Genomic DNA, 15,568 nt, shown 5'->3' with positions numbered 1-15,568 from the left:
CGATTTGTTTGCTCTTGTTATGTGAAGGGAAAAAACAATTCACAATACAAATATATCGTCAAAATTATTCTGATGCAGCATTAGCTTAGTTTCAGTTTATTTAAATTTATAAAAGAAAGTCATCACGGTAGCAAGAACAAAGAGGTGCTATGCAGAGTAGCTTGGTCGACGCAACCTTGGTAAACGTTATTGTTTGTTTTGATTGTCAAACTGTTAACAACAGGTTCGGTGAAACTCGGTGTATCTTGCGCAAATTTGCTAATATTATCATGTCCGATGTAGTGGATCCAGTTGAACAAATGTTAAAAAGTACCGGCTGCCTCGACCTTCACCATAAAGTACAGGTAGGTCACTACCATTTCACTGTCGTACTTGGCATAATAGTGATTGTGTGTATTCCTTAGGAGTGCATAGCAGAGACCGGCGACTGGCGGCTGTGTCAGGAGGTAGTAAAAGAATTCAAGCACTGCATGCAAGATTACACGGAGAAGCAACGGGCCAAGTACAGTGGGAAATGAATCTGTTCCGCACGCTGCTTGCCGGCCTTGCCGGTGGTCCTATGAAAATGGTCCTCATAGTACGGTCAGATTTAGGTTTAAGGAAGGGAAAGATTGCATCACAATGCGCCCATGCTGCCGTTCTGTGCAGTATGCGGGCGATCGGCGGTTCCGGTAAAGCTAAACTAGACGCCTGGTTGATGCAGGGCCAGCCAAAAATAGTACTCAGGGTAGACAGTTTGGAAGAGGTGCATTTGCTAACGGAGCGCGCGACCGATGCGGGTGTTATTGCCGAGGTCGTGCGGGATGCCGGTCGTACACAAGTGGCGAGTGGGACCGAAACCGTACTCGGAATAGGGCCCGATCGTAGCGTCGTGATTGATTCCTTAGTTGGCCATCTGAGACTGTTGTAGTTGTTTGTTGTAAATAGATTTGTTACACTCCTCATGTAGCCAAACTTGCCACCGTACGTTACATAATATATCCGAAATAATTGCTGGACCCGGTAAAATCGATTATGCATAAATGCACAAACATATTTCATTTTATCTTCATGCTTGTGTCTTGATCAGATTCTTTACGTTGAATTATTTTGTATATTGTTAAATTGTATAAATTTAAAATAATCATATTTGAATTTTTAACTCGTCTAATTAAGGTCTAGTATGTAATAACCAGTTCAATGACTTGCATGCTATTTATCAATTCGCAAGAATTCAGACTTTGGCTTCCTATCGTCCTATGACCTAGGCTAGCATGGTGGATGCGTGCCACGCATACAGATAACATAGAAAATGGTAAAGGACAGCACACGCAGGCATTGCTGCCGAACGAGAAAGAAAGTGGGAAAAGTAATTTAACTTAATCCGCATCCGATCGGACCAATTGTGACCAACGACGATTGCTGTTGGTGGTGGTGAACGTATGCTGGGCGACAACATATGTGCATAATCATACGGCGCAGTTATCCGTGCTGCTTGGAGATGGATCTCGGGTTTCATCAGCTACTCCAGGGATGTCGGATGCTGCTGGCGGTATCGGGAGGATGTGTCATGGTCCAGAGACTAAAAACACATCCACCATGGCAAGAGGGGGAAGAATGTGTGTATCTTTTTCCACCCTAGAACCGGCACACAAACTACGACACAAAGGCCTCGCGCGCGCGATCGTATTGTGGATGCGTTGCACGCCCGTCTCGGACCAGCGGCATGGGTTTCATGTGACCGCCTCGTCGGAAACCCGTGGGTGCGCTGTATGCGAACAGAGGCGAGGGTTCTTATACACAAATTCACCACATCGTCACCGTGCGATCGGTGTCGCTATTTCCGCGTCGTAGACAGTTGATCTTTGCCTGTTCGTTGGTGCGCACGCTGTTCTCGGACCACGCCACACCGTGGGGATCGTTTGCGCAGATCAAATACAATCAAACGGTCGGTTTTGTCGGTTGAGTGCGCGAAGGGTCGTAAAGCATCAGGCCGTCGGCGCTGGCCCGCCTCGCGTTGGTTGGACGGCGAAGCGGTATATAGTTCAGTCGAAGCCTTTACCAAAGGCAGACGGCAGTGTCGTTTCACTGCCCCACGGTTCCGTTCCGTTGTAGTTTGTGCTCGTGGTGATATTTTCTCGGACGGTTATCTAATGATATATGGTTTCCACGATAAGATTAACGCTACCCTAAAACCAAACCAAAATATTCATTCCAAAGTGGCTGTTGGTGACGAATCAAACCAAACTCGCATCATTCTCGGTCTCCTCCGGTTAGGAGTGGGAAAAAAGGTAATCCAGCGTCTTCAACTTCTATTTCACAATACTCTGCGGCTTGATGTCCCATTGGTTTGCTCCAAAATTCTCGTTTTGGTTGTGTTTACCTAATTAATTTATTAGAATTCTTTTAGGGGAATGCATGAATAATTCATTAATGCTTCGGCAGAACAGACTTGCTGATTTGCAAACTCCTGTTTTCGAGGATGAATGTGTAAAGTTTTGGAGTGGCAGAAGACCAAAATCATTAAAAGAGGACGTTAACAATCTAAAAGCAACAAACTTGAAAGTGCAAAATGCAAGATGCTCAGAGTGTTTGGATTTCAACAACTGTTCTCAGCTCCTACTAAGATTGTTTCCTCATTCCTTTGATGGGTGTGTTTTGTTAATTGAAGCCGTTTGGAGCCGCTCGACGCGTGTAGGTGGACTTCGAATGAGTATTGCACGTTCATATACCGCGAGCGAGCTGCAATACAATACACCCGAAACATTTATTTGCCGGGTCAAGGTGACCGTCGGAGGAGTTTGTCTGGCATGCAACGCAGAAATCTAGTTCCGGTCGAACGAGTTTTCCAAGGTAGCTCGTTTCCATGGATACGCGAGATGCATTCGTCATCGTTGGTGTAGGGTTGAAATAGCATCCGGCCCCAGCGAGCAAAGATGCTTGCGGTTAGCAGAGGATTTGATTTGCATTTCCAGTTCCCTTTTCCTTGCGAAATTAACGGTCCAATGCCCGCGCATTCCGATCTGTGTTAATTGGTGCATGAACGGTCAAGTAGGGTTATCAGTCCCAGCCTCTAGGGGTCGCTCTGGAGGTCAGTACGAAACTCAACCCTATTTGATTGTGGAACACACATTTCTTAACGCGATAGTCCTTATCTCTCGCTGGTACTGCAATGTAGGTTGCCTTATACGACACACCGTGCCAAAGTCCACCAGCGAACCAGATGATCCCCCGGGTACGAAAGATCAGTCCAATAAGTGCGATCTGTACCCCAGGCACCGGTTTGGTGCCGGCCTGTCCTGGCCAATCAGGCGCGTCCGGTGGACTTTGTGCCCGACCGGTCGATCGACTGTCGTACGCGAAGGGACAGATGTCTTCTCCTTCAGGGGATCTCGTAACTTCTGTCGCGCATTTTGCGCGCAATACAACCTCCGAGTGCGGGATGCTGGACAACTACCACCGAAACACTTTTGATCAGCTGATAATGACCGGGACGGTCTGTGGACAGGCGTTTGGATGTTTGGTTTGCCGTTCTACACCTTTGCGCGTATCCTCTACCACTCTGAGGCACGTGTATTGATGCAGTTCCTTCGTCGTGCCTTCCAAAGGTGTGCGTCGTAACGTTCCGGCTGTGAACTTGACGCTCTCCATCGGAAACGTGCTTCGATAATCAATTGTGCGGAGCTCCCATTTAACCTTCCTGTCGCATCGGGTGGTGTGCCGTCGGTGATTAATTAAATTCCCGGCACATTCCCCACGCTGACACCGCGGGCGAGGCTTGTGGCAAGACGTCGAGGTTCGGTATTGTGCCCTACTTCCTTCCTCCATTCGCTCGAGATATGCAAAGTAGAACCTCGTACACAGGTCTGTCTGCATCTGCATATACGCTAATGATTCGGTCGTACGTTCACCGGTCGAACATATGGCCATGTTGTAGCCAGGGTCTCCGTACCGTTTTGTTGTGGGTAGAAATAAAAATGATTAGTAAGACCACCGGAATGGTGTGCGAGAAACGAGTGACACTGCATTTTGATAAAATCAATTGTATATCAAGAATGATGAAGCCATGACCTACGCGCGATTCGTAATGGGTATAGGGCCACGTGTAACTTAAAGATTGTGTTTATACATAGTCATGTAATGCGATAGATATCTTTAATAGTTTTATTTGCTTAAGCAATTTACGGGGTTTCAATGTAATGATTATAAATGATAAGGACCGGTAGGAGTATGATACAATTAACAGTTTTTTTTTTTTCAAATTAAAATTAGGAAAAAAATTAATTTAATTTGTGTGTGGAAAAAATGACAACAAGAACCACACAAAAATATTAAGTGTAATAATTTCCGTATTTGTTTGATATTCTTCCTAATAGACCCTTCTTCAGAACAGGCGAACGCTCGTACGTTCACCGTTTGTAAATTATTCCACTAGTCGCAGCATATTTACAACGTAGATGCGTTTATTGCATAATCAAAGTTTCACAGCAAACAGCTCCCAATGAGATGTGTGTTATAGATAAGAACCGTCCACGCTTATCAGTTTTAACTTTGTCAGGTCTTTATGTGCTCAACGATTAAACATACTGTTGTTGCATTTCTCATCTACAATGGATCGCAGGATCTTCATGTAATTCATTCTAATGAGGCGGATTATCTAACTTAACACAACACATAGGCTCATTTGAGGTCATTTTCTTATAGTGTTAAATTTCGATTGTTAATATAGGGAAAGAAAAAAATTCTAACTTCACAACATTTGCTTCTTGTTTTTACTTTTGTCACTTTTGTTTGATGAAGAACTTTCATCTATTCTTTTTAACAGTTCCAGAAGATGTTTCTCGGGGTCACTGCCGTGCTAACTATTCATCTTTTTTGGAAATTTAAAATATAAAATCTTTTTCTAATGGTCAAATTGATTTTGGCTATTATAATTAAAAATTGCAACTCTTCTGGTAAACTAATATATTACGACGACAGTTTTTAAAAAGATATTTTATTATTTTTCCAACCCAATTGAATCAAGCTGGTTCTCCTTTAAAAATTCGACAGCATAAGAAAACAACTTTTCTCACGCCTGTCAGTGTTTGGAGCGATTGAAATACCTAATTGTTGTCCTTTTTCATTTTTTTCCAGATTCATAACACCAGAAAGTGATACCACCAACGAGGCACACCCCATAGCGTGTCGCGCCTTGTTCGACCGTGTTCCGTTTGGCTTCCGAGCCAACGGGGGGTTTTTTGTTGTCGTTTTTGATTTCTTCGCAATCTGTAGGGGTGTGCATTGCGATTCAAACAGGACGTTCCAATTGCAGTAGCATCAGCAGCGGACAGCAGCGTGGTGACGGATTTGTCACAAAACCCGACGGGAAACGCGCGGCGGAAGCGTTTGCAAACGGAACAGAGAAAAGTGATACCAAAATGCTGGTCGAGTTGAGTCTGAGGCAGAAGTTCGTGACGCTGGCCGGAATCACGGCAGCCGGCATGGCGGCATCATTAGCGATCGGACAGAGATTGATACCGCAGTCGATACTGACCGGGATCGTCCTGTACCTCATCACCGGCGATCGCCCATCGACCGTGTACGCCAGCATCCTGTCGCTCCCGCGAGACTTACGGTGAGCATGTGAGGGTGTCAGAAGGAAGCCGGGGAATGCGTGCTGGGAAAGCAGTCGCCGGTAGCATTAAGATGCAGCTCATCCATCCCGCGGCCCGGATGCGAAGACTCCAGTGGCAAACCCCAGTGGAACGCTCGGTGCAAGGGCTTCGTGATGGCCGTGCCTGCATCGTGATGATGATTTATGTTGACCGTACCGGCGAGCGCACCGCCTCTCGTCGCTGATGATGCTGATTGTTTCTAAGTAGACACACAATTCACACGTCCCAATGTCTCCGACGGACATGGTCGGGAACTGGATGCAAGTTTGATTCAATTCGCCCCGCTCTGGGAATGCGAAATTGAATCCTCCGGAGACAGCCGCTCCACGCCTAATTCCTAATGACATGTGCGGCTGGTGAACGAAACGGCACGGGTGGGGCTGGTGGCACCGACGTAATACTTTAATGTACGGCTCGGTCGCATCAGGCGACTGTCGGGGAAAATTAGTATCCAAGAGCCGTGATAATGTTCGTGAAATCACGCTCAATTACACTTTCCCGCGGCCAATGCAAGTGCGCGCGTTATCGCACACTGCTCAGCTACGCCGGTACGCGGGTGGCCATGTTATCGTTTGCCGGTGGCAGGTGAAAAGTTGGTCCGATTTGCTGCACGGGACACACATTAGGGTGGAATTAAATGAAACTCAACAACTTGAGGTTTAAGCTGGTTGAATTGATGGCCTATCATTTTAGTTTGTGGTTAAATGGCGTTCGTTGAATTTGTTTCCTTTTGGCCACGAGATTGTTCCATTTAATCACACATAAGTTATGTTCTTTGGGTGACGAATGTTTTATATGTTACTTTTATTTAAATTTTTTAAAGGTTGTTGAAATTTTATCGCTTTTATTCAACAACACAAACATTCGTGGTGCAGATCAAAATTGTATGTATCATTGCTAAGTTAATTATAACGACAAGAAATGTAATAACAAATACCTTCAATTAGTAGCTTTAATTACCTCCTCGATTCGTGATGCAAATCGTGTCCATCCAATTCCTCCTGCACTACATGGTGTTAAGTTTTTACGATAGAAATCTTAAATAACCGTTGTTGCCTTCGCATTGCCAACGTACGCGACGTCTCCAGTGCCGTAATATACTGTTTGTTTATCGTTCGTACCGAAACGGTGGCCACCGTTGTCGACCGATAATGCCCTGCCAGCAGAAGCAGATGATTATTATTTACAATTTCCTTCGCGTGCGCGCATCCACATCGCGGGCACAAGCGACGATTGTCACTTGATCATCGTGGTTTTTGATGAACTTGAACTGGCCTTTCGCCGCGTTGCCCGTGTCACGGTGCACAGAAGTGAAAAAGAAAATCAAAATTACATATATCCACACATAAAGACACACACACACACACACAACGCGCGCGGGTTCGCGTGTCAAGCAATCGAGACAATGAAACACGCGAGAACACCTCCACCCAGCTGGTCCATAGGGTGGGTGGGTGGGAGGGAGGAAAATTCGCATTACAAGCGTGGCCCGAGAGGATGGATGACGTAGCACGTGCAATCAGTGGGTCGTAAATTCTTCGTTGGATCGCCTGTTCGGATGGCGCTGTCCGCATGTGTCCGCTGATAAGCAGAATTTATCCGGGAGAAAGTATTTCTATATCGTTGGTCATAATAAGCTTTTAGAAGTAGCTTTATTATTCACAATCAATTTTTTTAAAATATTTTTTTGGACTTGTTCTTACTTGTAAAAATAATTTTATTTATGTACTTATACTTCTTGAAATGACAATTTACTAGCATTTTGTTTTACTGTTTTCTCTATAATTGAAGAAAGCGTTACATATGACTTTTGTTTATCACTTAAGAGACACGAAAGTGTGAAAAAGCGAATCACAATCTCTTTGTACCTTTAGTTGAGTTTTGTAAATTCTGTATCAACTCTTTAAATGGTATTTAATTGCAATGAAAATGGTGATGACGTCGAGATAAATTTATCAAATAGAGAATCTTTTAAAAGAGAGAAGAAAAATAGTCGAATTTCGCATACATCCTGGGATAGTGTTGCATAAGAATGATAATATACATGCGAAAGTACGGTATATTGTTTAAAGGTAGGATGTCTGGGGCATAATTAATACCGGACAAATGTTACTGATTGCATTTTAAAAGTGTTATGCGAAAACCAAAGAACCTTCCATATAATTAAATCTGCTTTGTGTCGATTGCAGGACGGCGGTGATATTCCTGAAGCTGAACGTGTCTCTCTACCGGCATGAGCGATCCGGCGCGACCGTGGTACAGATCTTCGAGCGCGTGGTCGCCCGCCACCCGAACAAGGTCGCCTTCCTGATGGACGACGGTCAGCTGACGTTCGCGGAGGTGAAGCAGCTGGCGGACCGCATCGCGGCCCACTTCTACGCCCGCGGCTTCCGGAAGGGTGACACGATAGCGCTGCTGATGGAAACGCGGCTGGAGTATCCGTGCGTGTGGCTCGGCCTGTCCAAAATCGGCGTCGTAACCGCGCTGATCAACTCGAACCTGCGCAAGGAAACGCTGCGTCACTCGATAACGGTGGCCCATTCGAAGGCCATCATCGTCAGCTCGGAGCTGGCCGGAGGTGAGTTGAGTGATAATAGAAACTGTCAATCAATCATTTCGGGGTCGGACCGGACGGTCCCAGCCCTAGTTCTTGTCTTTTGAGCCTTCGAGAACCGGGCGGTGGGAAAAACCTGCTGTCTTGTTGCCGGCACACCGGAACCGGGACGGCTCATCGGGGGACGATCGATGGGTTCTCGTTTCGCCCGCCTGACTGCACACACTCATTCGCCCGTTCGGTCTTGTATCCGGCGGTCAGGGTATTTCTTCCACACCGATTCCTAGATGAACGTGGAGTTCAGCGGAAAAATTCCCCACCCATTCAGTTGGGTTATCGCCGACCGCCAGAACACTACGGAGGGCATTTTCCCCGATCCCCCGAGACGGGGGAGGGGGCAAAAAATTGGATTAGCTACCTGAGTATCTCAAAACACGGTGAATGCCTTCGTTCCGGGTGCTTCCTTTCTCGAACAAATAAAAACGCAAGCAAGAAAAAAACCCCAACACTCGGACCCGGACTGACCGTAGCAATTGGGTTGATTATTGCCACCTCATTGCAAAAGCGGTAGGCAGGATTTACCACACGAATGGGCCCACGCGTGTTGTTTGTAGGACTTTGTGTTTTTCCATTCTGTCCTATGAACGGATCCCTAATTGATTTTTAAGAACTTTCCTAGAAAGGATTGACAGGAGTTTGGGATTTCAATTGCGTTTCACGATGTAGTTTTTCCTCGTCGAAGGGATATTTCCAAAACACAACTTTTGACGTCCAACGTTGGTTGGCGTTTTTAATTAAGTCCGAGTGTACATCAGCTGTCAGTCACCTCGGAATGGGAGTCATTTCCAAATTGATTGATTATTAGATTGCAATTGGAAATCGAACTAAAAAATAATCCTTCCGGCAAACTCACAAATCATGAAAATAGTATAAAGTGAATTGAATCTATTAATTCGTTTCAAGTACCGGGCGTATTGGTTGGTTTTGTCTGACTGGGATTTGAAATTGATTTGTGGCTACTTTGATAAAATTCAAGGAACTTCTAAATTCAATGCCATCACAAACAAAACAATTTGAAAAGCTAATCTGCTTTCTAGAATTGCAAAGAATATTATTCGCCGTAATGCTGTGTGGGCCAAGCTACCAAATTCAATGCCAATCAAACTTATTTCCAGGTGTAGCATGTTGAGCCATGCCTCGTTACTAGCACTTCACTTGCAGTTGAATTTATTTATACGCAAAAGGAAAACCAACTCTTTGGGCAAAGAGTGAAAACCTGGAACGCTTTTGAAGGTGGTTCGGTTTTTGTGGAAAAAGTAATTAAGAAATCATAACCCATTCACCATCAAGCAGTCGGGATTGGGGTTAACCCTCAAACACCTTCCCACCCTTAGGAAAATCCGCCTCACACACACACACAAATCGTTAATATTCCCAATGTCTTTTGCAGCGATCGCCGAAATAAACGAGCAGGACGGCATAAAAGGCTTGCCGGTACATCTATTCCGCACCGAGAATGCCGGTGCCGAGGCCGGCGCCAGCAGTGACCCATTGCCAGGTAAATGAGTTTTTATTCAATTGCACCCGATCGAAACCCAGCCACCCGTCCCCCCCCTGCCAACGGTCTGGCGGGCCTCCTTCGACACACTCTCCTCCACCTCCCGGGGAAAGGGTTATGTTTTAAAGCTTTGTCCAATAATTCCGTCCGATTCGCTTTCTTCCGCTGCTTTATGTCTATTCAATTCCCGCGACGGTTTGCCTCCCGGTGGGCCTCACGTTGGTGTTCTATCGTCTCCTGGAGCTCCCACGCTCGAGGCGGCGGTTTAAGAATATTCAACCAGTCATCACTTCCCAGACGGTTTCGCACGGTTGGCGCTGGGGAACGAGCCGTGTGTCGGATAGAACCATCTCCAAGTCCTTCCAATGGGAAAAGCAGGAGCGAGTGAAAGGACGACGACGTTCTCCGGGTTGCTTCTAACAACAGGCAGCAAAGGCTGTCCGAAACCTCTGGTGTTTTCCCATAAATTGCACACATCTCGATTCCTCCGATGATGTATATTCGTGCCTTTGCGTTTTACCCCAGCCTTGGGGTTCTTTTTTTTTGCTCTCAACCCTCACCCCTTCGATTATCCCACTCCTGAATCCTTCTCTGCCACGACTGCCAACTCTACTCATTCACTAAGGACGGTTCACGTCCTTGTAGTGTGTGTTTTTTTCTGTCTCCCTCTCTTCGTGGCGCTAAGTTTTATCACCTTTCTGCGAAAAACCAACGCCAGAAACACAAACTTCTCACATACACGGTTCTTGCACGATCGGGGGGTGTTAACGATGAAATTTGTGCACTGTGGGCGAATATAGCGAGGAAGTAGATATCATAACTATGAAATTAAAATCTAAGGAGTAAAACAAGCGTTGAACTTAATTTTGTTAATACGAAAAATGTGTCCAAATTGTGTTGAATAGTTATAGGAAAAGAAGCGAACCAGGATGGTTCAGGAATTGCATTGAAACCTTTTCTACAGAGTTAAGCAATTTATCTTTATTTAAAGAATCATCTGTTCCCATCCGAATTAGTTACCAAAAGATGGGAGGAAATATTGAATGCATGAGAAAATGTATGTTATTTTGTTCCAATTTATTTTATTTTTCATATTATCGAATCGCAACCGAGACCGGATCCTCCCGTGTAAAAAAGAACTGACTATCCACTTACACAAAGAGAGTATGTTTAGTGTATAAGCCTCTTGATGGGCATGACCGAAGACGGTTGTTATCCCAAAGAAGAAGATTACGTAATGTTTGCATTACGTTTCGAGTTTATGTCTTTACCCTATTTTTCACTTTCCACATTCAACACGAATGCATCCTGATATGGTCCCACTGTGTACCGGGACGATGAGTTTCGTATGTGTGCTGGAGAAAGGTTTCGTACAAAGCCCCAGCTGTTGGCACCAATGGTTGGGGTAGGTGACCATGTACACCTGCGTGGTTGTGGTGTCCTTCACACATACGTACTCCTTGGACTTTGTATTTTCGCAAGAGAAACGGCGAACGGATGAAAGGATGAGAAGCGGCGCTCTGGTGGACGCTTTTAATGCGATACGAAATAATTGATAATCATAAATCATCTTCTCACGTGCGCAAATTTTTCTGTTTTAGATGCGGAAGATTTAAGGCTCAGCCTGGATAGTGGCAGCAGTGGCTCAAGCGTAGATTTAAGCAGTATCCCGAATGATATATCACCGAAAGATAAATTGGTTTACATCTATACGTCCGGCACGACCGGCATGCCGAAGGCGGCCGTCATTACAAACCTAAGGTGAGTTGTAGGAGTGAGTCGTTCGTTCCTGCCGGGGGGGCTGAGCGGTGTATGTGGGTGCGCAAGGTTCGTGTGCAGTATTATCCATCCAACGGCCGGAAGCCGTTGCTTTCATTCCGTCGTCGTCTAGGCAGGGAACTCATGCGTACGCCTTTCGCTCGGTCCATCGATTCGTTTAGTTTTGGTGTACATTAATCTTTCTTCATTGCGGATATTAATAAGATGAGTTTACTGATTTACTTGTGAGAATCTAACACGTTCCCATGTTTCACGTGTTCGTCAAGCTGGTATTATTTTCTAGTTACTCTTTTATTTTTTATATACTGTTAGTTTTATTGATAATATTTTTATCATCATTAACATGCAATTTGTTTCAAAAAAGTAAATGAAAAACGTTCTTCTCGTTCTCTTTCTTTGTCGTCATGTCCTTTCTCATGTTTTTATTTATTTTTCTTCTGATTTGTGAGATTATCGAATAGAACCGTGTGAACCTTTCAAAGTGTTATTCCTTTCTTGTTGGCTCGTCTCACGCACGCGGTATCGTTTTATTTATGATGTGCCGGTTTATGATCGTAATTTTTCCAACCATCATCATCATTGCCATCATTCGCCCGGCCCTCAATACGGAGCTGAGTTAAATGTGTGTCCATTTGCCGGTCGCCGGCTTTTGCAGGTACACCTTCATGGCGTTGGGTTGCTACTACATGCTGAGCTTCCGAGATGACGATATCATTTATAATTCCCTCCCCCTGTACCACTCGGCTGGCGGCATGATCGGGGTGGGCAGTGTGCTCCTTTGCGGCGTGACGGCCGCCCTGCGCAAGAAGTTCTCCGCTTCCAACTTCTGGACGGACTGTATCCGGTACAAGTGCACGGTAAGTCGCGGTGAACTTTATCTTTCGTTACAGGAACGAGCTTTCACTTGTCCTTTCTTCATTTTGTTTTCTTGTCTTCACTTGGGAAACACAAGGTGGCACAATATATTGGAGAGATCTGTCGCTTCGTGCTGATGACCCCGCCGAAGCCGACCGACACGCAGCACACCGTCCGGCTGATGTTTGGCAACGGTCTACGGCCACAGATTTGGCCCCAGTTCGTCGCGCGCTTTAATATTGCCCAGATTGGCGAGTTCTACGGATCGACCGAGGGCAATTCAAACCTTTGTATGTGCTTCGGATCTATTTACAAAGCAGGTGTGGAATGTTTCTTATATGGTGTTTTTTACTTTTAGTAAACATTGACAATACGATGGGTGCAGTGGGATTTGTTCCGAATTTCGCAAAGGCCATTTACCCTGTGACGCTCATTCGGTAAGTACAATTAAAAATCCAAGATTTTGATGAGCAAAGACCGTATTGTGTTACTAACCAAAATTGTGTGCCATTTTTTTCATATAAAAGCTGTGATGAAGAAACTGGTGAAATCATCCGCGGTTCCAATGGCTTCTGCATCAAGTGTAAACCAGGCGAGCCCGGCGTGTTCGTTGGTAAAATAAACCCAAAGAAGGCACTCAACTCCTTCGTTGGATACGCGGACAAGGCGGCCTCGGAGAAGAAGGTGCTGCATGACGTGTTCCGGAAGGGCGATATCTTCTTCAACTCGGGCGACATCTTGGTGCAGGATCTGCTTGGGAACTATTACTTCAAGGACCGAACGGGTGACACGTTCCGGTGAGTGGGGTGGTGTTTCCCATGCCCTCTGTTTACGATATGCTAGGATGATTAATTTATATTCGTGTGTTTCGGTTTAAGATGGCGCGGAGAGAACGTTGCCTCGTCGGAAGTGGAAGGAGTGATAACAACGATCGTCGGATTGAAGGATTGCGCTGTTTACGGAGTGGATGTGAGTATCTCATACTGAGCGAGCCGTTTCGTTCATCCATCGAACACGAAAGACGCACGATATTATTTCCCACATGTTGCTTCCCTAGATCCCCGAAACCGAGGGTAAAGCCGGAATGGCAGCCATCGTCGATCCGGAGGGTAAGGTGGACATGGAGCAGCTGGCGGCCGGAATCCGTGCCAGTCTGCCCGCTTACGCCCGACCTCTGTTCATCCGTGTGCTCTCGGAGGTGCCGATGACGACGACGTTCAAGCTGAAGAAACGTGACCTGCAGGTGGATGGGTACGACCTGGGCAAGATCCGCGACCCGATCTACTTCCTGCAGAGCAACGGCACCTACCGGTTGTTCACGACGGCGGACCACGAGCTGATAAAGAGTGGCAAGGCGAGGCTATAAAGTTTAATCGGATGACTAGTAACAGAAAAAAAAAAAAACAAAAAAAAAAGACTAGTGCCGCTGCACACCGTTCATAGCGGAGTGCGATTCCATTTAGCTATTGTGTGGGTTGTTCATAGCGATAGGTTTTTAAATACGTTTAATAATTGTTTTCGTCTCCACTCACGATCACCAAACCAAATAAGCAAAATGACTGAAATTTCTAATTAAAAGAAAGGCAAACAAAACACTCCAACGCACTGTTGTCGATGTTAGAAAAGCTCGATAGGTCGGGCGCACCATTGATCTAATCATATGTATGATAAGATTGTTGCATTTTTTTTAACTCTCTCATTATGTAGCGAAACTGTTAAACATCTTAAGTAAACCGGTAGTAATAAACCTTTATTCTGTAGAATTGATCAATGTGCGTTTTTGTTATTGATAGGGTTTAGTTATACATTTACGTAAAAGGTTTAAAATAGGCTTTATGCAAAGAGGGCTCAAAGAAAAATGACATTTCAATTAATTGGATTCACTTCAATGTTCCGCAAACATGGCTTGATGTGTATTTTCCCCCATTCAACTGACGCTCGTATGATTTGTTCCAGCAAAAGACTTAACATAAAATAGCAAACAATACTCTCGGAGGGAACGAAAAAAACGTCCAAACATGGTCACACGTTCATTCTTGTGAGAAATTTAAAAAAAAGAGTGGGGAATTATACAACGGTACGCTAACACGAGCGCAAAATTTATCAAATAGATGCATAATTTTCAATATTTTACCTTAACACACACGCCTCATCATCGTCCATGTTTGGGGCTCATTTTCAGCTGCGCTTTTCCCATGCCGACCCGGGTGACGAATTCTTTTTTTCCCATCCGTTTGTTTGTTTGTTTGTTTGTTTATTTGCCGGCTTGTTTGTTATACGTTTTTATGCCGCATCGTCGCACCCGGCGTGTGAGGATGATGATGGTGATGATGATGCACGGGAATGCAAATTTTCAGTCACCTTTTTCCATCCCCCTCCTCCACACGGTTGGGTTGGGCTGGATGGCTCCACTACTAAAGCTAAAACAAAACCCAAACAGGCTCCGGAATTGTGGATGGTAGGGAACGTGAGCTGGAACTGGAGGGATGATACACAAAAAACAAAACAAAAAAAGGAAATCATTTTATATATGATGACCGAGAGGAAAATAAACGCTAATGTTTGTATTAATTTATTTTCGACAACTCCGATCACCGCACTCGCACGCACACAGTGGCGCACGCTTGGAGCGGGCGGAGCAAAGGGGGCCCATTTCCCACCCGACCCCGTGGCGCCGATTTAATTTCCATAAAATTCAATTTAGCACTTTTCGATTTCGGTTTCGCTAATGCAGCGGAAGGACTCACGGCGGGATGGGCGGTTGCAATATACATGCATGTCGCGCGTGTTTGGCCGGCAGGAGGGAAGCCGGATAAATATTGCACCCGGGACGGTGCACGGGGAAAAGCTTGGGTTATAAATGGTGGGACGGCGAAACTCTGATGGAATTTCGTCCAGATGGAAGCTGGTTGGAACTGGGGGGTCTGGCGGAAGCAGAAGGTTCGGTTCGCGAATACACAAACATTCGATATGCTAAAGTGACCGGTGACAAAGCCGCTGCGGATACTCGCACACATACACACACACATACATACAGGCACAAGTGCCGCCATGTGTGCCGTCGCCCGAGCGCGAGGTGTCCTGTAGTGTTTATGCAAATTTGGTGTTGCTATTGTCATAACAAATACTTATCGTCGCATAACCAATTAGCGATGCGCGGCGCAAGTGCATACTGGACGGGCGGAG

General features: G+C 45.5%; 3 protein-coding genes across 3 annotated transcripts; all 3 read left to right on the top strand.

Moving 5' to 3' along the window:
* Window positions 1-209: 209 nt before the first annotated feature.
* Window positions 210-545, top strand: LOC131272860 (cytochrome c oxidase assembly factor 4 homolog, mitochondrial). The gene is made up of 2 exons (XM_058274730.1): window positions 210-344; window positions 405-545. The coding sequence occupies exons 1-2, from the start codon at window positions 270-272 to the stop codon at window positions 516-518; spliced, it is 189 nt and encodes a 62-aa protein (XP_058130713.1). The 5' UTR covers window positions 210-269; the 3' UTR covers window positions 519-545.
* LOC131272859 (uncharacterized) lies at window positions 515-948 on the top strand. The gene has a single exon (XM_058274729.1). The coding sequence runs from the start codon at window positions 515-517 to the stop codon at window positions 908-910; it is 396 nt and encodes a 131-aa protein (XP_058130712.1). The 3' UTR covers window positions 911-948.
* A 950-nt stretch (window positions 949-1,898) lies between these two features.
* On the top strand, window positions 1,899-14,153 carry LOC131260733 (long-chain fatty acid transport protein 4). Its single transcript, XM_058262533.1, has 11 exons — window positions 1,899-2,270; window positions 5,116-5,596; window positions 7,826-8,214; window positions 9,641-9,748; window positions 11,350-11,509; window positions 12,183-12,384; window positions 12,480-12,672; window positions 12,741-12,819; window positions 12,910-13,179; window positions 13,261-13,351; window positions 13,440-14,153. The coding sequence occupies exons 2-11, from the start codon at window positions 5,400-5,402 to the stop codon at window positions 13,746-13,748; spliced, it is 1,998 nt and encodes a 665-aa protein (XP_058118516.1). The 5' UTR covers window positions 1,899-2,270; window positions 5,116-5,399; the 3' UTR covers window positions 13,749-14,153.
* The last annotated feature ends 1,415 nt before the right edge of the window (window positions 14,154-15,568 follow it).

The sequence above is a fragment of the Anopheles coustani genome, chromosome 3, assembly GCF_943734705.1.
Source record: "Anopheles coustani chromosome 3, idAnoCousDA_361_x.2, whole genome shotgun sequence".
NCBI classification, from domain to species: domain Eukaryota; kingdom Metazoa; phylum Arthropoda; class Insecta; order Diptera; family Culicidae; genus Anopheles; species Anopheles coustani.
This window is presented reverse-complemented; position numbering and strand designations above follow the sequence as displayed.